We start from the raw sequence: 27,622 nt of genomic DNA, 5'->3' as shown, positions 1-27,622 counted from the left end.
CTGCCCGCGCCGCCGCGTCTCCCCGGCGCCATCGTCCCGCAGCAAGAAAAAGCGCACCGCGAGCCCGGCACCGGCGGCCGGCTCCCGCCAAGAAAAAGAAAAGCCGACGCGCCGGGTGGCTCCGCCAGTAAATCGGTGGCAGTGGGCGACCATCGCGCGCCACGCGGCGGTGACCTTCCCTTACTTCCCTCCCTTCCCTGCTCCCGCCCCTCGCGCGGCGGCTGTCCGTTCCCGTAATGCGGTATCCCGGGACACGGCATCGCCTCCCGCCCGGGTTCCTGCGGCACTCCTGCTTCCTCGCTGGAAGCTGCCGAGTCCCAGAGAAGGGCTGGCCGCTGGGTGCCTGCCGGGGGACCGCCATGTCCCTCGGGCTTACGAGTCCCTTCCAGGCGTTGGAATGCCGAGTTTCGGGCCGCTTCCTTCGTCTCCCTGTATCGTGGAGGTTGTGTCCCCTCGATGTGTACAGCTGGACTGGTGGTGTCGTTCTCACGCCTTCCCCAGCCGGATGTGTGGGTCAGAGGCAACGCTTAACCGGGATGCGGTGGGAGCTGCGTTTGGAAGCACCGAGGTGTCCAGTGTGGTCACAAATGTATGGTGACACAAGCGTGCGGTGACACTTTCTGATCAAAGCGCCCCGCGGCTGTTCATTGTTCCCCGCGCTCAGCCTTCAGCTTTGTACCTGAGCTCTGTGCACACACCCCCACGCGTAAACCTCTGATCGAGCGCGATGGTGATTTTAGTTCGAGGTAGCTGATGTGTCACGGAGCAGACACTAGTGCTGGACAGAGCACAGTTCAACAGCTGCTAGTTCTGCTGTGTGCGGCTCAGGTGGCCTTCTCTCAGTTGGGCTAAGTGAGCAGAAGACTTAAACGTGAAATGAAGATGTAACCTCAGAGCCTGAGTTTCAGGGAACAGGGCCAGGGGAGGGAGAAGGGCTGTTAAGGTGAGTTTCTTCTAAACTCCAACCCTCAATCACAGCGGGTGGTACAGACTGTTTCTTCATCATGTGACACCACCACCCATCCCCAGTTAATGTCATCTGCTTCTTGATGAAGGAAACATCTCATGCTCCAAAACTAAGTCCCAGAATGTCTTCAGAATCAGTGTGTATGCGACACCTGTATAGACTTGAGATGCCATATGTCTCAGATTACTTCTTCAAGAAAGATTTTGGTAGCTAAAGTGGTCAAAAGATGGTTGGAAAAAATGGCTGTCTTTTTTCTTTCCCCTGGAAATGACTCTTCTCAGTCATATTTCATGAACTATAACAGTAGCTACAAAGTATGCCCTACTGCTAGTTAGGTTGCTTATTTTCACGTGAGCCATCAGATCAAGGGAATGTTTATGCGTTTTTCAGCAGATCTTCTCTCCAGGCAAATAAAAGCCATTGTGCACATGCCAGAGCACAGGCAGAAACCCTTCCTCATTTGGATGATCCTCTTGTAACACTTGTTTTCACCCTGTGGCAGTTCCACGGTTTCTTGTCTGGTGGGCTTATCCCTAGGAGAGGGAGTACACACCATAGTGCTTCAAGTCACTAACAAACTGCACCACATCATGTTTCACAACTTTTTCAAGGTGGGATACAGATAACAATCTGGATTTTCCCCTGTGGAGCAAGCTGCTCTGTGCATGTGTGTGTGTGTGTGTGTGTGTGTGTGCAGATATAAAACATTATTTATTTATATATTATTTAAATGTGTATAGAATCATTTATATTTAAAAAATTCCCCAAACCCTTCTACCTCTAAAACTGTTTTCTGAAGTGGGTGCCAAACTAAAGCTTGTGGACAGCTTCCAGTATTATAAGACTTTTCTTACTGAAACTGTGTTTCAATACTGCTTGATAAACAGTTTTTGTAATTTTTCTCACAAGTGGTTTCAGTGGAGAAAGATGTAATTTCTCAACACTGCGTCCGAGTTAGCGTATACATTGATTGACTTCAGCAGTGCAGATCAATCCAATAAGGAAAAGAAAAAATGAGTCTCAGAAAAAGTAACCTCAGGAGTGGGACAAGGAACAGCTCGTTGATCTTCTGGCAATCTCATTCAATGTTGCTGACTAGCTCTGGAGTGAGGCAGTTCAAACAGAAATGAAATGGGACTTTGCATTTTTTGACTTAGAAACATTGATCATCGAGCACCTTCTTCTGCTGTATGTTATTTAATCTTAATCTCCAGCAGTCCTTAAAAGACCTTGGTTAATTGCTGAGTAATATACTTTTTCTGGATAAGGAACCTGTGACACAATGAAACAATAATTCTAGTCTAATGAGCTATTCAAAATGTAGCCAGTCAACAAGCACTTAATGCTCTCTTTTTTTATAATATACTCAATCTTTAAGTGGCTCAGTCAGTCAGGGACTAGGTCATCCATGACTTAAATACTTTTTCTGAATATATTATATACCAAATATCCAATCATGTGGGATTTTTATTTTATTTTGTTTTTTTAACTCCAAACAAGTGACATTCATCTGGTAGTCTGATTATACACTTTTCATGCACACCAGTTTCAGCACAAGTTTGGAGGTAGCATTTGTTAATCTTCTGACCATTCACTTTCCTAATTAACCCCTTTGATATTTTACAGCCTTTTATAGCCTATTTTCAGCCCTTTAGAAGCTAAATGTGTCCTGCCATAGGTCAGCATTAAATGATTTCTATTTTAAGCAAACTGACATTCTGAAAGGGATAGAGAAATAGGGAATTATTTCTTAGTTAAGTAGCAAACTACAGGTAAGGGAATCCCTACTGGGAGGTTTATAACTACTTGCAGGGGTCAACTTAGAATCTGGGGACTTTCCATTATATTAACTAGTAACTTTTGCTGAGAACCTTGTGCCAACCTATGTGAAAATACACTTCACATTGTTCCAGCTGTGAACATACCCACATCTCTGATTCCATCATTGTGAAATTAAACAAAAAAAGATTTTTGTAAGTTCTGCAAAACACATACTTATTTTTTTCTTTTGTGCGCTCTGTGTTACAAGTAGCTATCACAGTGCTCACCCTGAAAGACAGACCAGTCTGGTAAGAGTGTAAATTTAAAAAATGTGTTTATTTTTTATATAACAAATTTGCTTAAACCTAGCAATGTAATCAACTAGTTTGAGTAACAGTGTGTATCCTACAAGAAGGCATGCAGAATTACACAGCATACAGATTTTTTTAAACTCCAGTTTGATTCTGTTTCTCCAGCATGTGAATTGTTACTTTCTCTAAGACACACTTTAGGAGCATTACTAAGAAACATTCTCCATCATTTGGTTGGAGCATGGTGCTCATGATGCCAAGGTTATGGGTTCAATCCCCATATGGGCCATTCAGTTTAAGAGTTGGACTTGATGATCCTTGTGGGTCCCTTCCAACTCAGAACATTCTGTGGGATTTGTATGAGTTACCGACCCAAAGGTATTGAGCCATGTTTGTTTTGGAAGCACATTGTATGTAGGGCTTGTCAGTCATGTCAGCAGAAGGAGACACATGCTTTTTAGATATAATGTCTGTTAAAATGAGTTTACAGGAAAGTATGATTGCAAATTGATTACTTCACTTTCATTAGCATTACACAAGTATTCCTCCCATGCTGTTGTGCCACTGAAAAAGACCTCAGTCTTTGCTGCAGCAATGTTGAGGATTATTATGTATATTAAATGGTAACATTAATGTGTCAAAACCAGTGCTGTGTAGTGATTTACACAGCACCATTCAGTCAGATGTCCCTGCCCAGTGGTTCCCAACAGCTGCTGTGCTGATTCAGCTCCATTGCTGGCTTTTGTGTGGACTTGTCTCCAGGTCTTCTGTCTTATTAATTACTCTCACTTAGCCTGGGTTAGAATCTTTGACACTGGTCTTAAAATGCCACTGGTTCTTCTACCTTAGTGTTCACACCATTATTTTTATAAATTATACAGCAACAGGGAGCTTTAAAAAGAGTATATTCTAGATGTAATTAATGAAACAAAATGCTTGCCTGTGACATCCAACAAGCTTAAAGATAAAATTTCCAGTAAGATAAGAGAATGATTTGGAAAAAAAAAATCTCTGATTTTTTCATAGGACAATTAAAAAGAGAAAATATGCTAAATATTGTGGTAAATCTATATTTGCTTGCATTATTTGTGAAACAACTTTAGACTTAACCTGATGAAGTATAATAAACACTTTACTTTGAGAATGACATCATGTTTTGTCTTACATTTTTAATTGATGTAAACTGCCCTGTAAAGTACAGAAATACACAGAGAATATTTTTTGCTTCTCTCCTCTCCATTGCTTTTATAACAGCAGATTTTGGTACTATTTAGAAAATAAAGGTTGTAGTGGTATTTAGAAGTTAAATTATTAAATATATGGATTTTATCTACAGTTAGGATTATTGCAGCAATACTAGTAACCTTCATTTTATGTAACTAGCTCTCATTTGTATACTTAACACTTTCTGTATTTCTTGTTCTATGCTTAAAAATAAAAGCTATACAACAATATTAGAAAATAAAATCAAAATGCTTTAAAGTTACCATCCTCTTAAATAAACTCTTCTAATGTACAACATGAAAAAAACCCGAGTGACTCTAAGATGCTCTTAGAAATCCATTTTTATTTTAAAGATAACTAAATTATGATTGTATGTCATAAACTGAAGATCATCAGATTTCAAAGTTCTGATAGAGAGCTGTAAGTTCAACAAGTGGACTTAAATATATACATGGTTGCTGTTACATACTCAGAAGCTGCCCACTAAAAACAGAGAGCTTACCCTAGTACATAAATAGCATAGAATTGGACCCTGAACCATCAGTAAATTTAATCAGTTCTCCTGTTACGCTATTTTACCAAACCTATCGCTTTTAGTAGGAAACCATCACATCAGTTTAAAAATTACTTTGTTTTAAAGAGTCCATTTGATCTGGCTGTAATTTCCTGAAAAACGAGGTTAGGGTGAAGGAGTTTAACTATAGAATTGGCAAGTACCACTGCAACTGCTGAGGTGAACTACTGTTCTCCATGTTCTGGGACATATATCTGCTCTAGTGCAGCTATCGTCATTATGCATTAGACTACACTTTTTGTGTTAAAACATCTCTCAGCCCTTAAAATTATGACAGTAACTGAAAATATGTGAATTTAACCAATGAAGCAGTGCCAGTCTGAAGCTATTGCTTGCTTGGAGTGATATCTTTAAAAGATATAATGTGTTCCCATGGGATGTTAATTCAAACATAATTAAACTGATTTAAATGAGACTTTGATAAAGTATAGATATCTTGATACATTACAGGTGATTGCTAGTTACTGGTAAGAGCTGCTAAGGTGAGCTCTTCAAGTTCAGCCAGTTGCACACTTATTCCCAACCCTACCAAAGAGTCTTAGCTCTTACAAAACTAGCAGCCACTTTAAAACAAATTGACATGTCTCAACAAGAGTTTGAGCATGTAGTGTTTAAATTGAGATAGCTATCCTACGCATAGGTAACATACTCTGGCATCACACTGCATGTCACCAGACCACAGAGCACTGAAAATTCCCCAAACCTGCAGTTCTCTGTATGAAGTTCTCAGAGGGTCACTGCTTTTACCTCCCAATCCTTTCAGATGCTGCACCACAAAGATACTTTCTGCAACAAAGCTGAAAGTGAATAGCTGAAATACTCATCCCAAAAAACATCTTATTTTCAGGCAGTTCACTAATGAGAGCCAGGATTATCCAGTTTTTGTCACTTGCACATTTGAAGTCAAATCTGTTAAAGATCCAGAATCTCTCTGTGCCTGATGGGGAAAAATGGTAATTAAAAGATAATTAGCAGATTTTCTAGAGAAATCTGCCAACATTTGTGTGTATTTTAAGTTTAGCTTCATTTTTAAAAAGGGCATTGTTTTTATAGAGCAATCTGGTTAAAATGGACACTGTCAAAACAGAGCTAAGATCTGACTTTACTTGACATGTATACCATTTTGAAGGCTTCAGATGACCTGCAATCTTAAAAGTGTGTGAATTTCTAAACCATACTGTGCCAGTCTCAGAGAATTATCTACCCCCCAACCAAATGTGATTAGATTTCAAATTTAGAGTAAACACAGATGGGTTATGTTGTAGAAAGGCAAAAGCACGTGTGTTGACTTTTACTATGGGTTTCAGTATGCTGGTGTCGTGGGTTTTTTACTCTTCTCCACTTATCCTAGTAGATAATTTTAATCTTTCTTTTAGCTAACCGGAAATGGAGTCTTACTGTGATCACATCTAATTTCAAGATTCATAATAAACATGGAAGAAACTTAGGAGAGTTAATAAAGATGGCTCACTGCTTCTATTGTAAGGAGATAGAATAGGATGGGTCATTTTTTGAGAAAGAAAGAGCAATGTAAAACACCTCATGCATGTACCTTAGAATGACATTTTTTCTGAGAGGTAGTAATGCTAAAAAGTGGTCTCAGAATCCAGTTAGTTCTTTAAAAGGTTCAGATTAGCAAAAGAAAATGTGGAATAACTTAACTGTCTAGATAGTGCAGATTTATAGAGGTATCAGACTGTTTTTCACATTTTTCTAAAGTATAATACTTGTGTTAGGTAGTAACTTCAGTTCTTGCTGTAGCAAGGCACTGGTAGTTTTATCAGTGTATTTATTTTGGATTAGAAAAGCTAATAGAAATATTAGTTTGGTAGCCTGGGAAGGTTTTGAGCACATTTTTCAAAACAAAAAGATTAACATTTTCCAAGAAAACAAACGGAAAGATTAGCTGTTTATTTAGACCTGCAGAAAGCCATAAAAGTTGTGACACTCACTGTGTTGTGAAATACACCTGGTCTTGACAGCAGAATTCATATCCATGAACAGCATTAATTCTTCCTACACTGTAACAGTGGTTAAGTTTTCATAGAACTGCTCTTCCCTGGAAAGAACAGGACAATATTCTTACAGCAAAATTAACTGTTAAAATGAACAAACTGAAATAGGAGAAGGCCATTTTTCCTTGACATATGCTGTGTATTCAGGCTCCTCAAACGAAACTGATAATCTGGAAAGGCTTTATTCCTTAAATTGATTACCTTTGTTTACGTAGTCTAGAACTAGAGATGCTAGTTTGAGTCTCACATTACTGACCTTGAATTTTCTCAAGTCAGAAATTCCATTTTCTTGTAAAACCTATATGTTGCAGCCAGAATTGCCTTTTATACAGATATAGAATTGCCCTTTTTATTATCATACTTTTCATCTGCCCAAGAGGTATTTTGTTTGTTTGCTGAATAATTCATTGCGGGAAATATTCTAAAATAGAATCCTGTTAAACCAACCACAAAATATGAAATACTATGTTTCCCTTTCACCTACGATAGTGGATGTGATAGCAAAACTTCACTAGTTCTAATGTAGTGGAAAAGTCTTTTAATAGTTCTGTTCTGTTTCAAGTCCAGCAAAAAAGGCAGTCGGGATAGAAGTGTATAAGCAAAACACTGAACTGTCTGGCGCTTTTCAGATCTGCTGCAGTTCCTCAGCTTCAATATATAGTATCAGGGTGAAGTGCTACAGAACTTTTATAGTTGAATAAACAACCACCTACTTGTACAAATGTTTCTGCAGAAATATTTGAGAAATTTGCCTTGAAATTAGCTCTACCATACAACTCTCTCCTCCCTTTTCCTCCTGAGCTGCCTCAAAATAACGTACAATAGATACTTGTATTACCTTATTTTCATCTAAATTAGAATTTACCGTATGTTTATTTTGGTTCAGTCATTAGGGGTTTTTTTCATTATCCAATTAAATGTAGGTATCCATAGGATAATGCACCTACAATTTTGCTGAGTACAGGAGACCTGGTGTGCTCTTCAAGCTGGAATGGTTGGTGTTAAGTTTACTAGATGAAGGAAAGTGAATACAGTATTCAGGGCATGTGCAACCAGATTTTTTGTCCCATAATATGAGACAAACAATAAAGATGGCATTTGTAGTCTGAAGGATTTTAAAAACTAAGGTATAGTTTCTTTTCTTGTCTTCCTTAAAAGACCTTTGGCGCATCTGATACAATTAGTACTCTCTGATACGTTATGCCTTTGATAACTTTTTGAAGGTTTGTAGAAAGAATGTTTTTACTCTCGGTTCCTGTAGAAGTGGAATGTTCCATACATCAGTGTACCTAACCTTTGTCTTTCTGAGATAGTTTTCAGGTATGACAGTCTTATGTAACTGTACACAAATGGAAAAACCTTCTGAGTAACTTTAGACTGCAATGCAGTAGTAGTGTAGTTAGCAGAAATGAAATAAAATTAGAATTTTTGTCTACTTAAAGTTACAAGAAAGACAGAAGAAAGTGCTAAAATGTGTAAAAAAATAGGAAAAATACAAAAGTAAAATTTCATTTTCTGTATAGGTTTTTGACCAGTTAGTCCATAACGTCTTGAAGGTAAAATTTGACTATTCTAATCCCAGCGTGTTTTTTCCTAAGCAAGGTAGATAGAATAGGAGCTCTGAAAGAAAGATACACTCTGTTTTCACTTGAAACTAATGTTGTTTTGTTTTTCTTTGTTACTCAAACATTGTTTCCTGTCAGAATGGATAATGTTTTACAGAATAAACTACAATCAAGAAACTGATTTTCTTTTTTTTTTTCAGAATCAAATTACTTTCCCATCAGTCATAGGAGCCAATAACTTTTTGCTTTGCTTGTCGCTGATTCAGTCACATGTAGATGAATGGACTTGGATCCTTCTTCTGCCTTGGCTGAAGCCTGTTACTTGACAGAGGGATTCTGGTATGCTCCCTGAGCAGCATTACAATGTTAACAGCACATGAGCATATTGTAATCCTCCACTCTTTTCTCCAGAAGTACTTTGACCTTAACTGTTATGTATCAAATGATGTATTTTAAACTTTAAGAAGCAGTTTAGCCAAAGTCCTTGACTGAACTGAATTTTTCTGATAGAGAAAGGAACGTATTGGCAGTTTTTATAAAAATTCAATTGTGATTTACTATAGTCCTTTTTGCTGGTATGCTTCCATCCATTTTCAGTCTTAAAGCTCATCAATTTAGAAGCACTTTTTTTTTCTCTAGAGGGATCAAAATACTCTGTTAGCTGGGCTCACTTTTACCCTTGGTGAAAGTATGACCTAACATGTGCTTTTCGATTCCACATATACTGAAAGTTTTAGATTCAGAGGTGCTTCAGTGTGCCATTCAGCTTGTGAATTTGTCAAAGTTACAATTTTCTTAATAAAGAAAACTGTCAAGCTTTATAAGCAAGGAGTAATCCCAATCCACCAAATGAAATCTAAAAGTAAGAGATCCTTTGCAATTATTTAAGCCGAAGGCAGCTTTGTGGCAAATGCAAATTAAAGCAAGCTTTTCTGGGATAGCATGCAGCTATTCACAGTTGCGTCTCAATTACATTTTATTTGAGGCTTTTCCCCACAGGAAATAGTAATTTTTTTTTCCTTTAAATATCTGTAAGTTATGAAATTTTGCCTATCACAGTACCTGAAAGTTTTAAATGGAAAAACATGTTTGGCATTTGAAATCCCCTGAGAATAAATCCAAGCTTTTTATTGAAGCTTGTTAGTCTTTTTCTGTGTTTGATGGTGTAATAATTTTGAAGAGAGGAAAGTAAACTTGAGTTTTTCTGGCTTAATTTTGGGGTTTTTTTAAGTGAGCATTATGAAAGGAGATCCTGTGTCATGGAATTGCTACATTTTTTTCCCCTAGACTTTTAAGAAATGTTTGAGAGGTGGGGAGTGTAATTAAAATCTTACTCCCCCTTCGGCTGCATTTTTAATTTTCAATTCAAGCCCTCACACAGTATAATGGAGCTTTGCGTTAGGGTGTTTTATACCTCTATCAAAGTGACTAAAGTAATTAGTATTTTATACATTTTTGTAAGTATTTTGTCACTGGAAGCACCAGTGCAGGTGAATGATAATGGTTTGAAGCTCAGGCAGTGACAGGACCCTAAATGAGAATGTCGCCTTTTAATCAAGAGCGCTTGGAGTCTATGGTATTGAAATGCCCTACAGAGAGCATAGGAAAGCCATCCATCACTTTGTGACAGTCCAATCTTTTAGTGCATGAGTAAAATTTTATTCAGCCTTTCTAAGGCAGTTGAAATGTGAGATGTTTTAACTCACCTCAAAGCAGCAAAAGTTTGAAAGCATAAGGTAGAGAGTGCTATCCGGACAGTGTATGTCTCTTTATGTATTATCTGTGTTTATTTAGATTGCAGTTGGAATATTTTCCATGTCCTGCTTCAAAAACCTCCCCCCTAGCTCTTATATACTTAACAGCAGAGATTATAGCTAAATTTCAGTCACATGTTTGGGGTTAATTTGCTTAGTTGATTAACTCCTGATAATCAGCAGAAATACTCCGCAAGCTAGAGGGAGAGAAGTGCTGGAAAGAAAGAACTTTAGGAAGGGCAGATTTTGTAAGTCTCGCACAGATAAGTAGTTTGGCACATGACCCAGAAGTCCTTTGGGGACTGCATAGAAGAAGAAGTACATTTAGTGACATGTACTTGGAATTATAGACTATTATTATAATAATCCAACGATCTAATTTCAAGATTTATGTTGTTATATTTGTTTTTAACAACCCTCCTTCAGCTTTCTTTATAAGTGAAAGCAGCAGTAGCATCTGAGCACAACGTGGTAATTTAAACAAAAATATTTTTGTTGTCAGGCCTTTGGGAGATTTACTTTTGATGTCAGTGGAAGCAGAAACCTATACCAGGACCTTTGTCTTTTGAGACGAGTTTATAATTATTAAACCCACTGACTTAAGTGGGTTTACTCCCAGTTTACACCGTATACATGAATATATTGCCAGTCCTACTAGCTGCTTGAAATCAAGGACAATGATCTGCACTGTACTTCATAGCTGGTTTCAGCTGGCTACTACTCAGGGATTTTTTGTTTAGTAAATTCAGTTTTTCTGATTTTTTTCTGTGGAACAAAGTTTGCTGTGAATATGCAAAATTAGGGGTTTTTTCCCTCCTGGCACTTGAACATTTTCAAGCTTAACTATTTTTTATCCTATCCCAAAATAAGGTAAGACATTCTGTGAAGGGAGAACATTCCTAAAATGCTACCATGTACCAGTGCTGAGAGAGAAAAGGCTGGGGAAATTTTATTTGGCTTTATTTTAGTGAATGAAAGGAAGAGCAAAAAGGTGTTTCCTGCTGAACCCAAGAACTAGTAAAATGCAACCAGATGAGGAACTTGTTTATACATCTTACTGAATAAGTTTCCAGCAAACCCTTCTGTCACATACATGGAGTCAGCCTTGTTCAAAAGAGTGCTGTTTCCTCACTCTTACATTCTGAGTCTTCAGTGAGTTTGCTTTCAGAAATATACTATGGTAAGAATGTTGGCAATGAGAAATTTTTTAGCCATCATTTTAACTTGAGCTTAAGCACATCTAATTCTGACACCTTTCTCTGTAAATTATTCCCAGCAATGTAAAGAGCTGCATTTTTGTCTGCCAGAGGGTACGTGTTCAAGTTTTAATGGCTCCTGTCATGTCATCATGCAAAGTTAAATGATTCAAATATTCAGAATGTGCAAAAGCCTGGGCCAGCCTTGTTATAGTGAGAGCTAATATATTAATCAAACAGCTTAATATATGTTCCAGTATGAGCAGTATTAGCTGGTAGTCCGTTAAATAGCTGACATTCAAGATCTACTCCCAATTTTAAAATGTCTACTCATATCATCGCTGCTGTCATCTAGTGACATTCGTGCTCTGTTTCCACATGGCATTCTCACTCACTGTAATTGTCTGCTAGTGAAAATACAGGTATTATCCATCGATTTTATAAATTACCATTTTCTTCCCTGGCTGCATGCCACAGCTCTGTCAGGATATCACAGAACTTACACTCAACTAAAAGCTGAGTAAATTGCTACAAGTTGGATATTGCTGCTTTAGAAGTAACCTACTACAGGAATAATTAGACATATGCCATTATTGAAGCTGAGTTAAAACAATATTGTTCTAATATTGTGATTATGAAAATCAGCTACCAAAAGTAAGTAAAAATAATATAAACTGTTTATTGAATTTCACATACAGAGGTTGGAGGCAAGTGGGTTCCTCAGTAAGCCAAACTGGCTGCTTGGGGCAAAGTTATCACCAGGGGTGAGGGCTTGATTTAGAACCAGACCCCTCTTGTTTTTCAGCAATGACATTCAACACCCTAGTCATCACTGTGGAACAAAGCCAGCATTTCAGAAATACTGAATGCAGAAACCAAACAAAACCAAAAGACAACATATGTAATCACCTTCATCTATAATTCCTGGATATATATATATCCAGGAATTATATCCGGTATTGTTAAAACTGATGAATGATTTGCAGCAATGTTTTCAGTATCATTTTTTGCTTCCATAAACTAGAAACTCCCTTTCCAGTTCTTATGGAATTTATTTATGCATTTAGGTTTTGATTTACCAGCACACTGTTCAGTTGCCTTCTGTTTGTAAGTTTTGTTTTAGCACGTAAAACTGTAACACCTAGTGAAAATGGCCATTGGCGATCATAGTGTACCTTCAGTGATGTGCAAATTCTTTTTTTTTCTAAGCCTTGACATGCATGGTATGCAGTGATAGGATGCCAGAAATGCATATATTTATGTCTTTGACTTTTTTATTTCATATTTTTAAGGGTTTTTTTATACTTCATAAAATCCTATTAGTCTAAAATAATAAAAAAACTTCTTACAGAATATAATCAAAACAGAAATAAGTAAGAAATGATACTTTAGAATATACTGCACAGTTTTAATCCTTGCTGGGTAAAAAAAAAAAAAAAATCATGAGTCAAACAAGCACTTTTATAATAAGCTAATCCACCTGGTATTTAGCCCCATCACAGACACCCATCCCAAACCCCACAATGCTGATTCTACCTAGAAATAGCCAAAACAAAGAATTCAGCTTCTGTGGTCTACAAGTTTTGCTTGTTCTCTCTCTAAATAAAACCAGACAGATGGAGCAATCTTTGGAAATCATGTGAAAACATCTGCAGTAGGGAATTTGGAACAAAATATATTAAAAAATTAATAGATCTACCAAAACCCAATATTGAAAGTAGTATATGAATAGGCAGCCTCCCAGTGTGGTTTCTCCCACTACAGGCAGCATAAACAGCAGGGTCCAAACTAGGCTCATTCCTGGGGTTTGGCTTTACTCAAAAGAAACCAGTGTAAAGGTAGCAAAGCTTAACTCAGGTCTCTTCCCCACACTTGGCTGTTCTTACAACCAACTTATTGGGACTCCCAAGTGTTTGCTGAAGGTTTTCACTGTCAAACTTTTGCTATCAACCAAGTGAAGTCCTCAGCCAGCTTCCTCCCTTGGGTGACTGTCACCCAGTCCTTGTACATACCAGGCAAGGCAGTGTCCCATCCTGCAGGGATGCACTGAATACTCGATAGATAGTCTCGTGAAAAGAAATGCAGAATAGAATCTGACCCCCTCACTATTGCTCTCATCTGTCCAAGGCGATAGGGATTGCCAACCTGTCATCCTGTGGTTGTAGTTAAAATTCAGCTAAAGCGCATAAACACAACTTTACAGAGGGAATAAAATTGCACAAGTGGCGCTGTAAGAAGCCTGTAATTGACCCACTGCCTATGATTTTTAATACATACTATTTCAGTCAGGGGGGAATACTATGCCTGGGGGATACTGGGAGGAGGAGGAGAACAGAGAGGGGTAACGTGAGAAGGTATGGCAGCATGGACTTCAGTGAGGATTAACAGCCAGAGCAAGAGTTAATGGGAGAGGATGAATATAGTTACTGATGGCTTAGATGAAGTCTTTACTGCAGTGTTTTTATCATTACCTGAGGTAAAACTAGCATAAGTTTGTTCAGCTGTACTGAAATCACACTTTCATTTTCCCATGCAGGTGTACCCTGTAAATGTAAAGCCACTCCAAAGTCTTTGTTGCTATAATCTTCAACAGACTATGGAGGAAAACATATACTGCTTAGTGACTAATGTAGCACAAATTCCCTGTAGCTCTAGTTACATAAACCACCATTTAAGAGACACAATTTAGTTATAAAGTGCACGTTAAAAGCTGCTCTCTCCTTGGAGTGTATATTGAATTCTCCATAAAGATTGTTTACAAGATCAGTTAAAAAGAAGCTTTAAAGAAGCTTTTGAGAGTTTCAGCACATGATTACACCTTCTTTCTAGCCCCACAGCAAAGCATTTGGGATTATCCTAGAACTCTGGGGGTGAGAGAGTTAGCTAAGAGACTGGCTGGGTAGGCCAAATGTTCTGGGGATTGGCTGTGAAATGGGCAGGAAGGGGAAGTTGCCCCCCGTGTGGCTGGGGGTTACGGCACACATTGAGTAGTGTGTGTTCGCTGGTGACAGGCACTTCCTCACTGTGCTCATGAGACCACCATCACTTCACAGGACTACAAAGGGGACTTGAATTCTTTCTGTTTGTTTGTCCCAGCACATGACAGTGAAGAATGTACTGTCTTCCAATCTGGATGACCAAGAAAACAAGCACATTTGGGAGAGATTTGTTCAACTGATGTTAAAAGTTAAAGATTACCTTTACTGTGCAGTAATCGTTCACTGAGGAATCTTTCATCAGGCTGTAAATAATGGTTTGTTTTATCACTGTATTATTCACTTTCAGGAAATGTGAGTTTTGCAGTACAAAGATAGATCCATATCCCCTGACTTTAAAAAAACATTCCAAAAAAAGTCCTGAAGCATTACATGATGTTTCCTATACTTTAAATCCTGACATTTAAAACATAGGCTGGACAGATTTGTAGATTCTGGAGACACTTGCAGTTTGTGGCTATAAAGCTGCAGAGGATATCAGCTGAGACTTCTGCAGGCTGCATGGAAAGAGCATTTCAAAGCTCTGTACTTGCCGGAGTTCATGGCTCTGTGCAGTAGCACATTATTCTGGAAGCAGTGCTTCTTCTCAACTCTTTAATGTTTTTCCAGAAAGAAAAGCATGTTAGGTGGGTGTGTCTCTTCCATAGTGCCACTGCTAAAAATCAGAGTTTTCATACAAGCAATGTTGAGTGAGGGAACTGACATGCCTCTACAGTATGTCTTTATCTCAATTCCCAGCATTAACTGGTATCATAGTACTCGGTCTTATTTGCTTCCCAGTCTATCACAGGTCTCTGAAATCAGGTATGCTTTACAGTCCTGCACACAAGCCTGCACCCTTTGCCTTGGAGAGGAAACCTCTGCTCTCAAATTGTCCATGACACATCCAGAAGCTACTGCTGGCATTGTTTCTCACTGGGACTGGAGTATGACTTGAGTGTCCTTATGACCTAAAAAAGCAGAAGTTCTTGCTCCAGATCCTGCTGCCTCTGCCACTGTGCAAGGGATACCGGCAAAAAGAAAATCAGCATCTGGCCTGTAATGAGAGTTAGCCCAACTCTTAGCAGCACTAATACCTGAAATCCCTTAGGAGTTGGTCCGAAAAAGAAATGACATATAGAATTTACATTGAGGAATTTTCCTGCCAGGAAGAATTCCTTACTTTCCTTCCCAATGCACTAACAAGATTATCACTGAATCCACACAGTGTAGTATGTAAGTATATCCAGCTGCAGAAATTAAGGACTATATGTGTAAGGAAGTTTCTTTTACTGTTTAACTGTTTTTATTTGCTCTGTCTCACTATATTAGTTACTGTTTTGAGATATGGGTGAAATGCTACTCAAAGCCTGTTTCATAAAAACCAGAATACTTAGGAGAAGATCACTGAAGGGACAAAAGTGATAAAGTAATTATCTGTGGGATTGGATTTAACACAGACCAGATGGTACCAAAGAAGAGGCAAGAATGCTTTGAAGAATAACTGTGACTGCTGATTCCTCCACTTAGAGAATTTACACTGATAATGAGCAGTATCAGAGATAATTAATTCATCAGAAGTATCTTGTATCTCAGGCCTTGTCTTTCTTAAGACTGACTAATGTTTGCTGCTGAAATCTGAAGTGCTGGAAGCATGCATGTGCAAGAATATACTTTGAAACCTAGAAACTCATTGTATAAAGCCACTTTATTCAGGAGTTATTAAGGTATTTTCTCTGCTCACTGCCACATAATGTACATGTTTCTAAATATCCATTTGCATTTCTTCTGTTTCTCTGACAGTCACTGCCTTTTAATGTTGTCTGTTCTCTTAAGGGAAGAATCAAGTTTAAGGTACAGACTTCAGTTTGCTTCTGCTGATATTATTATGGCAGTATTCCCCCTACTTACAGAGGACTGACTATTGTTTTGAAAATAGATTATTTCTATTAATATATTTTATTTGAATAAGGCACTAGAAACATTTGTTTTATACAATACTTTCAGTGTTTAAGACGTTTCTTTGCTGTGTTAAAAACAGGCACTGCAGAATCATTGAAGTATTTTCCCAAAGAAGAGTTCAACTTGCCTAGTTCCTAATCCTGTAATTACTTATGCATGTAGTTAAGAGTAAAAACACTTCCCTTGTAATCACTTGGAGAAGGATATGATGAATCATGGCCTTTGCTATATAGTCTCAGTGTCTAGAAGTACTCCCATAAATCACAATAATAATGATCCTTTTTTCTCCTACTTAAATGAGTATTGTACCAACACAAAAGGTTTTGAATACAGGTTTTTACAGGAAAATATTTTTTGTTTTAAGTATTATCTGTCTGAAGGTAACATAAAGGAGCATTTTAACCACCCATTCAGTAAATATTGACTTAGCTTTTAGCCAAGCTTTTTGTTCTCCAAGTGAAAAAAAAAAATCAAGGTATGATATCCTATTGACTAAAATGCCAAACTTGGAGACAAAATTCTCATTGGCTTCCCTATAGGATTTCAAAAGAAACATGTACGTATGTAGCATGGGCTAGTTCTAGTAGTGTGGAGACTTACAGGTCACTGACAAAATAAAAGAAAAACTCAAACTCAGCCGTGCAGAACTATCAGAAATTGGTTAGAACACCGCACAACTTTTTTAGCTTTCCAGTCACACACACACCTTCTCCAACTGCTCTTCCTGCTAAATAAATAAACCATAAAAGAAGCCTGGAAAACCTATAGCACACAGGTAGATTTTGTGAGGCTTGTATATAAAAATAATACATAATAATATACTTTTTCTCTCAGTCCTCACTCAGGCACAGTTGAAGCCAAGGATGAAGTATAAGATGATTGATCAATTTTTCTCTAGAATCTTGAGAAAAAACTTTTTATAAATTTTATATATTCCTATTAATACTTTATACAGAACATTCTGAAATAGATCCAGTGTACATTTCTGCTGTTTCGGGTTGCACATGCCATCTTGCACTTTATACAGAGATGGCTTTCATTAATACTGAAGTAAACTGAATGCGTTTTTTACTCAGTGGGCTTTGGCCACTCTATCCCCTTCCTCCCCTTTATGTGTCAGTTGTAAATTGCTTGATAAATGCTCTGTTTCATGCTTCCCCACTCTTGGCTTGCAACATCTTTAAAGATTCAAAAGACATAGGAAGGCTAAAAAGGCAACAGGTAGGTAATACAGCAGACGGCTCCATCTCCAGTTAAACTTGCTCAGAGTAACAAGCAGTAAGATTGTATTTTTTCTGCAGAGTGCAGGGGGAGAGGCCATGAATGAAAATAAATTTCTGAACACAGACTCCAGCACAGGATCAGTGGAAACTACCGTCAAGCCCTTACCATTTAAAGATCCAAACTTCATCGTAAGTATATTATTTTAACAATTTGAAATTCTAAACTTTTCCCATAAAACATTAACTAAGATTCCAGTAACTGTATTCCTAATGTAAATATTAACAAAATCAGCTTAACAGCCAAATAAAAGGTTGACAGTTTTTAAGAAATTTACCTCAATTCTATGGTGCAAAGACTATATTATAACATGAAAATGGCACTGGTCCAGAGACAGAACAGCTATATTAAATTCTGGAATGGAGTCAGAAAACCTACTAGATCCAGGTAAGTCTGGAAGTTTTATGATGTGGTATCTCACAAACTACCAAAGTTAGAGAGGAACAATTAACACCGCTGTGAAAGGTAGGAATCCCATGTTCCAGTTCCCAGCCAAGGCAGGCTGCAAAGCAATTGAACTAGAAATCAGCCAGACAGTCAGTAGTGAATGGCATTTGCTCCTCTTCTGGTCCCTGAAACTCTTAACAGACTTGTAGTGTCTTCTTCCCGTCATTGCTAGATTTAGAAGCAAATGCCAGAAGACTGGCCTGCCGGCATTCAGTCATGTAAATGCTGACAGCTGATGAAATGCAGGCTCCTAAACACTCTGAGGTTTAAACTGGGGGAGAAGGTGAAGGAAGATTACAGCTAGTAATGCTGTCACTGCTAGTTTGTTTTTAATATCTTTTTATCTTGCTGTGCCAAAGCCAACTAACTCATTGGCACACTGTACAAATGCTTTCTAGACAAGCAAACTTCTCAGACTGCTGGTCCTAAGCCAGTACTTAGAAAGAAGGGTTTTATCACAGATTTCATTCTGTATGAATAAGGTACAATATCTCACAGCATAAACCCTGGGTAATTGGGCATCGCACAGCTGACTAAGTACAGGTTTGGCAGGGGGTATAAAATTTACCTCTGACATGCAAGTCACTCTATATCTGCTTTGCAGACAACTTCTGTCATGAGTGGGGCATTCAAACGACTGTATAGTTTGCTCACTAATCCTCCAGCAAGCACCAGCATCTTTGAGAAATGAGGCTTATTGGAAAAGCTCCTTCTGTGCCCAAAGGCATTCCATGTAGCTTCCATATAGGATTTAAATAGCCAAGAGGCCTTGCGCTGATCCTTCAGTTCTTAGAGAATGTCACTATTTCCAAAGGGGCAATACTAATGTCTGCATGCTTAACATAATAATGAATGTACAGGGCCTTTGGCAACTGCTGCAGAAATAATAGGCAGTTATAATAAAAAATCTGAAATTGTCCTCTCCAATACAATTACTAATTTGAGAAGAAATGCATTGAGTTTTAGCTAGTATTTCATTGGTATGACCTAGTAGTAACAATTTGGATGACTTTTTGCATCCTTTCACCTAATTTGCATTAAAAGGAAGAAAATAAATTAAATAGTACCTATCTGTCATACATATGCCAAAGTTTGAACCATTAGCTAACAGCAGAGGATATACTTAAGAGCCTAGAATAAAGAAGAAATTACCTTTTCCTAAACTTTCTGAGTGGAATTTACATTCCTTGGCAATGGGGAAGGGGAAGAAGACCTTCTGACAGTTGTATAGAGCAATATCTGCTATAGAGCAGTAGCTCCACCTGTCCTAGCTCCAGCTTTCTCTGAATTTCACTAGTGCAGAAGTAGCTCAGGTCATATATCTTATCTTAATATATCTTATGTCTACAAAAAAAGCTTTCTCATTGAATCTTTCCTCCTATGATTCTCATCAATTTAACAGGTTAATTTAGAAACCATTCACAGCAGAAGACTGTTTGTGGAACTTTGCTGAGTTTCTGTGAGACTCATGTGGCAGGTAGTAATTATTGACAAAAATAACAACTCCCCAATTGTAAGAACATTTTCTTTTCTGACATAGAGCTATAAATCTGTGTCCTTTGATCATTTAGAAGTATTACAGTATGTTGCGCAGCTTCTATCTCTGGAGGGACATAAATAAATTAGTCTTTAGCAATCACATTTGATAACTGAAAATACCATTATAGTACCTGTGACAAGCCTTCCATTAATGTACCTTTCAAAATGCAAAATTGTCTTGGCAGCCAACATTCTATTTATTATTCTTTTTCTATTATCCTGTCTTTTATCCTTTGAAAGAAAAATAAAATTTCCAGAAAGTTTCTCATAGTATTTATTACATTTTGCAAGATCAGTTGTGTTTGCTACAGTCATGGATAATTTATAAAAGAGCTAGAGTTTCACCTGTAATATGCCATAAAAAGGAGAGAGGAAATTTAGCTGTGTAATCACAATTTCAGACACAGCTTCATAGTAATAAGTTCTAATACGAAGGGAGTACATACAGAATCCTGTAATCTCAGGCTAAACCTAACCACATTGATTTTCTATTTCCATGTGAAGAGCAGATTTTAATTTCCCTCATTTAATCAAAAACATAGAAGCTTTGACACAGTCCAAAAAGCTTTGTTTTTCTTGCAGCCAAGATTAAAGTGTACATATTATCCTACTGATGAAATAAGTGAGGATAACAAATGGTTCATGACAAGATGAGACGTATCAGAAAGACTATGGAATAGAAGTGTTATTAGTATTCTTTGTTTATTTTTTTCTCTAAACACCATATTTTTAATTCTAGCACTCCGGCATTGGTGGAGCAGCAGCTGGCAAGAAGAACAGAACTTGGAAGAACCTAAAACAAATTCTTGCTTCTGAAAGGGCATTGCCATGGCAACTAAATGATCCTAGCTGTAAGCTGCTTAGACGCTTCGCATGTATTTATAAATAATAGAATCCTCACAAATAACTTTCTTTAAAACAAATCTAAATTATTTCATCAGTGCATGCCATATCCTGCTTGAACAGGGGTCAGTACTATATTTAAGACTAGTCCAATCACAATGGTGAGCCCCAAGTGGAAATCAGGGGAAAGCAAATAACTTCGAGTATCACGACAAAGTTCAAATACATTTGGAGAGAGAGTTTAATAAAGGAAATGTATTTATCCAAACCAGGTCAGAAACCCTTATTCCCATCAGGTTTTTGTCACCTCTTCACTGATTAGGAGCCTGCTCTTCCTCTGCATACAGCCCAGAGGTCTTCTGATGGGTGGCTGCTATTCGATTAGCTATATTTGAACTATTTTCAAATTGATTCTGCTAAGCCACATACCTGCAGAAGCTTAGACCTTAGCCCAAGCTTCCTATCTAGCCCCTTATCCTAGATTCTTGGGAGATTTAAATCCTACATCCCCTCTTTAGTACAGCACAGCTGAAACTACATTATTATCAGTCCTGATTAGCAGTCCTAGCTGGTGTACATCCACAGGAGCAGAGTTAACAGCAGTGGTCTTAATCTAGATTTACTTCAAGTCTACTTGTAAAGTAGGATACTATTGAACTTAGCTGGAGGCAGAATGGGATCCTCAGATTTTACTTAGGCAAGTGGAGGCATTTCAGAATTGAGCATATGCATATACTTTTTGTCAGATGCGGTACTTTATCCAAAAATAGCTTGCCATTTTTTGAAGTGTTTTAGACACAACTGTTAAAGAAAAATGCAGACTACTGTGTGTTCCTGGCTATTGTAACTGACAATCTGCTGATGTTGCTATTTCTACTATGCTCTGTTTGCAACCATAAATTTACAGGATTTTTTTAAAAAGGAGGAAGGAGAAATTCAGTTTCATATTTAAAACCAGCTGTCTGTGGCATTAGGGTCTTTTGAATTATGAGATGATATGTTAAAAATCTGATGTGAAGGGAGCATTTGAATTGATCATAGCATCTGAATGAGTTGCAAATGAGATCATAAAAGAACAAAGAAATGAGTCAGGTACAAGATATTTTTGTAAACATCCAAAATTGGGGATTTAACTGCTTAAACATACCAACTGTATCTTGAAAAATGTTTATGAATGAGAGTTGCCATCTAAAGGGCACCAAAACCCAGCAATTTCCACCACTTAATTTAAACATTCAGACAATTTTCTAGGTCACTGACTGGGCTTAAAGTGGTACATGCTTAAAGATTTAACTGATTTAAAAGATTACTTTGCTTTTGTGGATTATAGTATTTCAGAGCTTCGATCTTGAGCAATGTTTCATGATCTTAACATATAACATGCATATGATAAAGGCTATTCTTTGCATGTGACTGACTGTAAGGGAATTCATTAAGACTTGGAAAAAATCAACACAGTTTGAATAGGTCTTGCATTTTTCCTTTTGGGGAGGGAAGTTCTGCTTGCTGAACTCCATTAGAGAGATGAGCAGGATCAGGCTGTGATTTACAGTGATTACAGGCTAAATGTTTTCAGAGGTAATTCTGTTTCATATTTCTTTGCCTTGGTCTTGCTAATTAATAGAGATCTCAGAAATTATGTATTAAAATATACATAAAACACTGAGTTTATCCCTTTGTTTGTCTCTAGATTTTAATATTGATGCTCCTCCTTCCTTTAAGCCTACCAAGAAATATTCTGACATTTCAGGACTTCCAGTAAGTATTTTATCTTTCCCTCCAAAATTGGCATCTAACTTTCCACAATGAAGTAGTGCTGGTGCATTTTTTGTAAAAGATGTACGTGCTGAGGTTCCTATTCAGCCTTGGTCTTAATAGTTATCTAATGATTTAGGGCCAAATCCCAGCTACTATCACTACCTCACAAAATCCTTAGGTTGTTAATAAATGTCAGGACAGATTAAATAGCTTGTCCTGCCAGGTGGCTCCTATGACACCATTTCCTCAGCTGTAGAATCTACATTGGTCCCCACCATTTCTAATTCTCTAGATCATTGCATTGAAAGCTGGTAGTCCACAGTCTTCATGACTGCTAGCATTGCCAAGCTATAACCACACTGACTGAAACTTTCCATGCTGAATGTTTGCATGAGGCCAATCTATTTCATCGTATCTTGTAGAGGAAGTTTAAAAAGATGGCTCAGCAATTTTCAATAATGAGATTAGGCAAAATTATATTGATTGGCCCAGTTTAAAAAAAATCTTTGTTATCATTGCTCTCAAACTTTCCCTCAAACAAATCAGCCAGAAACAGACACTTGGCGTAGACTTTTGAGAATTTCAAATACCCTCATGCTTCAGAGCTGGAACTTGGAGTTTGGCAGATGTATATCCTGTGTGTCACATATGGCCTCTTTTACATATTTTTGTTAAAGAAAAAAGAAAAAGGGGAAAACCCCCCACCCTCACGTTTGACTTAGATAGTTTGCACATGCTCCAAAAAGTCTCAGTAGTTACGATTTGGTGCCTGAATTCCCCAGAGATTCTGTTGGCACAAAATAGGAGTAAATCATTGAATTCTGCCCAGCAAAAAATTTGTATCTGCTGCTGAAACTGTTCCTTTGTGACATGAATAATTTTACTTAAAACAAAACGGTTGTTAGTAACAGCATATCTTTTCAGTTTTCACCGTCAGCTCCCGGTGATTTATTTTGCAGAAGCCTGTGTATTTATTGCAATTGAAATGAATGTGAATGTTGTATTTTGCTTAAGTAATGGTTACACTAGCTAACTACAGTAATGAAGACTTTATAATGCCAAAGAATCTTAGACAGAATTTCTGGGGCCCCTTTTCCTGGTTTAATCTGTTTTTCATCCATAGGGCACTAGCCCGCCTTCACAGGCTTGATATCACCTCACAAGAGATGTCTTTAAAGGTACACATTTGTTATGCAGATGCAGGTTAACATACCATTTGCATTCTGTACACTGAATCAGGTGAAAGTCCTCAGTAGGAAACAAAATGAGTGAGCCCTTAATTAAGGACTGCCTTATAGTACATACACAGTGTGAGGCATCAAAGAACAGCTATAGCACCAGCTGTAATTCTGCACATTCTAGCATGTGTTTTCTTTGACTTTTTAATTTTATAACTAACACATTTAAATAAGGCACCTAGGAGGTGGCATATTTGCAGCCTGTGCCTCCTAATGTGATTTGGAAATGGAGTGGGTTGCTCAGATAGAGGATGGTAACCCTTGGTGTTCAAGAGGGAATGGGAAAGCAACATTTCCCTCACAGATGAACAGGCAGACAGCAAATGGAAGAGACTGCTCACAAACTGAGGGAAAATAATTCCCTCCAGCCAGTCAGACTTACATTCTTGTACTTGTAGCAGTATTGCTTTGATATAATAGCAGCTTGTTTTCAGAGGAGGAGCAGGGATCAGTTGAATAAAGCACTTTGCATAAGTACTCCTGCTCTATATAAAGATGCAGTGGATAGAGGAATGGGGGATAGGTGGGCATATGAAATAATAATGAGCAGATTTCACCAACATAGCAAAAATTCTATACTGGATCACTTAGTGGTGCTCATCTTTTCTCTATCCTCTCCCCTTAGAGCTGCTTTGCAAGTGTTAGTAGTGCTCACACCAGCTGTTATTAAGTTGTTGCAACATCTCTGCTCTGTTTGCTGCTAAGCTGTGGGGCAGAAGGCATAGAAGCATAAGTTCCTTTCACTGGCCCACCTCCAAGGAGATATAATGCTTTCCAGCGCTGACCTTTGATGCATTTCAAAACTAGTCAGTCGCACCTATAGCAAGGTGATGATGCAGGATGTAAATGTGAGTGGAGACCACATCCCTACCAGTTAAGGGTCAGTTTAGTCATAGGAAATAAATCATTCTCTCAGTTCCCCAGCTTTCTTGACCATCTCCCGCTTTCCATCAGTGATTTATGTGCTCTAAGTATTCTAGCTCAGTATAAATACTCTCTATACAAATCCATTCAGTGCTTCTTTTGTTTCCTTCTTCTCTATTTCCACTTTTTTTCCCCTTAATTTTCCATCCTCTAATTGCATTGTGAGTCAAGTTTCCTATTTTACCTGGCCTGCAAGGTTCTCCAGACTATGATAAAATTACTGTGTTTAAAAAAATCTTTTTTATTAAAATAACCGAGACAGCGTGTCCTTTAAATTGCTAGTCTAGAAATGTTTCATAAGAAGCGCTAAATACACTTTCAAGATCATTTCCTAGTGGAAAGATATGTAGGACAATAGAATATTTTAGAAATCTAGTATTAGAAAAATGCCCCTGTATCTTCTGTGTAAAATCTAAAAGCATTTGTGTAAGAATATATTTTCTATGGAAATGCTGGATTCCCCATGGGGAAAAAAAAAAAGAAAATAAATTCCTTAGCATTACCCATTTAGGGAAGAATTAAATGGTCTAGCAGGTACAAAAAGAGAAATATATTAAAACACTCTCAATCAGTATACTTGCAGTTGTATTAAATGCCACAATTAAATTCTGCTGATCCTCTTCTCTCTCTATGTGTAACACAAATGGAATTAAATTTACCAATGTTCTCAGCAGAACAACCTATGTATTTTTGTAAGGCAGCTTAGAATTCAAAAGCTATTATTTACTATATTGACACTGGAAAATAAACTTGCAAGATATATATTTAGATATTTTAACATGCAAAACAGAGTAATTTATTGTAAAGGAGATTAAAAAAAAACCACCAAAACTTCAAATGTTTATATTTCTCTTCCTTTTCTGAAAATGGATGAGCCCTGTTACTATAGAAACAGATTGAGATAACTAGTTTATTGTGTTTTAAGAGTATGTCTCTCTGGCCTTTGACTTAGTTTTTTAAACATGACAGAGTTTTTTCTTTGCAAAATCATCTTGCTTTACTCTTCTAATCTGTTTAATTATTGCTGAAGTATTGGTAAAGTTTGTTTTCAGACTGAAGTCATGGCATAAATGAGTTATCATACATTAGTGTCTGCAAACAGTGCAGCCCAATACAAAGTATCAGAATGGTGGAGAATTGCCATAGTATTTTTAACCTAGATTGGTGCATAATACAAATTGCAGATATTGCTTGACTAGTTTATTACTGAATCATGCACATTTGAAAAGCTGTCTAATTGGTTAGCCTTTTCTTACATGAGGCCAGAGGTAAAGTTTGAAATAAAAATAAATTTAGACCTGCTGTAACCATGAAGTTACCACCACTGATAAATTTATTCCTAATGTTCTATGTTTGAAAATTAATTGATGACTTGACTGTTAGCTGACTACATTTAATTAACCTGGTGGCATTTCTTTGTAAAGAAACAAGCTACAAATAACACTAAATTTTCTGAGTCATATCACACCAAACGATTAACTGGATTGTTATCGTAGTCAACAGGTGCTTCCCAACATAAAAATGGTAGAGGCCTCTGCACTATAACAGTATGGAGGGGGAGAATACTCCAGCTCTTTCTGGCCTTTTCTATTTTTAGTAACAATGTCTTAAGGGATCTCAACTGCCTGTGCCTTGCAGCCTGCCACCATCTCATGTTAAAGAGCGGTATGGAAAACACTTTCAAAGTTTTGGGAGATGCTTGGTAATCCATTGCTGAACAGGCAATGATTGTCCTGGAGATTGAAGGTGGAGAGGCAATACCCTGGAGCCTGCCTTCTCCCAGCACAGCCTCCTGGCCTACCCCTGAGCTCATCCGAGCTCCAGGTTTCTGTAGCAACAAGGAAGGGGAGAGGATAGAAGGAAACTGGCACCACTCCCAGGCATCCAGGGTCCAAATATAGCTGGGGATACAAGCATAGCCCAGGGTGAGCTGGCCAGGCTGTTATCCTAAAAGCAGGCATCTGTAGCAAAACACAATGCTGAGTTCAAATTTCTTATCGGTTCAGGCACAGAACCATAAGCTGAGACTCCCTAGCTTTAACAACCACTTTAAAGTAAATTAAAAGCTAAGTTGTATGCAGCAAGAGAAAAGCAGTCCAAAGCTATGAGAGTGCCCATAATTCAGCCTCTTTGTGGGTAATTTATTGGCAGCAGCCTGACTGCTTGGAGAGCTGCCTTGCAAGAGATTGCACAAGGCACAGAGTTGCTAGGGTGAGTTTAGAATTGAGGAATTTCTTTTGCGCTGTGTTTTGTATGTAACTTATTTCAGCCCTCTGTTATGTTTAATGCATTTCTAATGTGATTTTATAGGGGTCTGTTAACGTCTCATAAGTTCTGACATAAGGAGAAAGAAAAAGAGACAAACTTTTGGTCACGTGGTAGAACAGCAGTGCTGTTACTGGGAAGAGAAACTCACTATTTTGTGGTCTTGTAATTAAGACACTTTTTTACTATTATGATTTGAAATTTTATTTGAATAGTGTCTCTACCACTGTTTGTTTTTCAGGCAAATTACACAGATCCCCAGAGCAAACTAAGGTTCAGTACTATCGAAGAATTTGCTTATATTCGGATGCTCCCTTCAGATGTGGTTACAGGATACCTAGCTCTAAGGAAAGCAACAAGTATTGTTTCCTGAAGAGACTAAATATTGTCGTACATCGCTTGTGAACAGTGCTAATTTTGAGCATCATGATGGAAACTGACTGTGGAACTGAGGTTCTTTAAAACTATCCACGGATTTTTACATCTGGAAGTAGTTGATGATACATGCATTTGAAGAACATATGGATTTAATTTTCATAAATGCTGATATTTGTTAGTTTGCCAATTTGTTAGCAATTTGGTTTGGTGAACAGAATAACTTAGACCTTAAGGATATGTATTTGCACCATAATGTCTCATTTATATTAATTTCTGTAGAGACAGGATTTCATCTCCACCCTGTATATTTTATGTACTGCCCTGGCTCAGAGGGAATCCTCATCTGAATTAAGGAAAAGGCACCAAGATACCCAAACATCTAAACCCCCTTACCAGCTGCGCTTGCCACTTGGCTATAAATCAGTTTGTCCCATCTGTAAAATGAAGCTAAAATACCTAGCAAGTACTGCTATTGTGATGACTGTTTATGGTACTGAGCACTGTGGAAATGAACAGCTTCACACAAATATTTCCATTGAAGCACTGCCAGCATAAATAAAGTTGGACTCATACTTGTTTGTAAAGCACTCTAATGAATACACATAACAGGATTAAATCAAATCACTGGGTAACTCTTAATCGTGA

The 27,622-nt window shown here is 37.7% G+C and overlaps 1 protein-coding gene across 1 annotated transcript; it reads left to right on the top strand.

Annotated features, from left to right (window-relative positions):
• Positions 1 to 236: 236 nt before the first annotated feature.
• Positions 237 to 27,622, top strand: INO80C (INO80 complex subunit C). The gene is made up of 5 exons (XM_029958901.1): positions 237 to 442; positions 17,539 to 17,716; positions 20,311 to 20,422; positions 22,105 to 22,172; positions 26,841 to 27,622. The coding sequence occupies exons 1-5, from the start codon at positions 237 to 239 to the stop codon at positions 26,970 to 26,972; spliced, it is 696 nt and encodes a 231-aa protein (XP_029814761.1). The 3' UTR covers positions 26,973 to 27,622.

Source organism: Manacus vitellinus, unplaced genomic scaffold (genome assembly GCF_001715985.3).
Source record: "Manacus vitellinus isolate BGI_N305 unplaced genomic scaffold, ASM171598v3 scaffold_17_pilon, whole genome shotgun sequence".
Taxonomy (NCBI): Eukaryota; Metazoa; Chordata; class Aves; order Passeriformes; family Pipridae; genus Manacus; species Manacus vitellinus.
This window is presented reverse-complemented; position numbering and strand designations above follow the sequence as displayed.

Excerpts from the sequence above, each read along its gene's own strand:
- INO80C (XM_029958901.1), top strand. The coding sequence starts at position 237 with ATGCGGTATCCCGGGACACGGCATCGCCTCCCGCCCGGGTTCCTGCGG. Across the intron at positions 20,423-22,104 it reads GCAACTAAATGATCCTAGCT|ATTTTAATATTGATGCTCCT; the intron begins GTAAGCTGCTTA and ends GTTTGTCTCTAG. Across the intron at positions 22,173-26,840 it reads CTGACATTTCAGGACTTCCA|GCAAATTACACAGATCCCCA; the intron begins GTAAGTATTTTA and ends TTTGTTTTTCAG.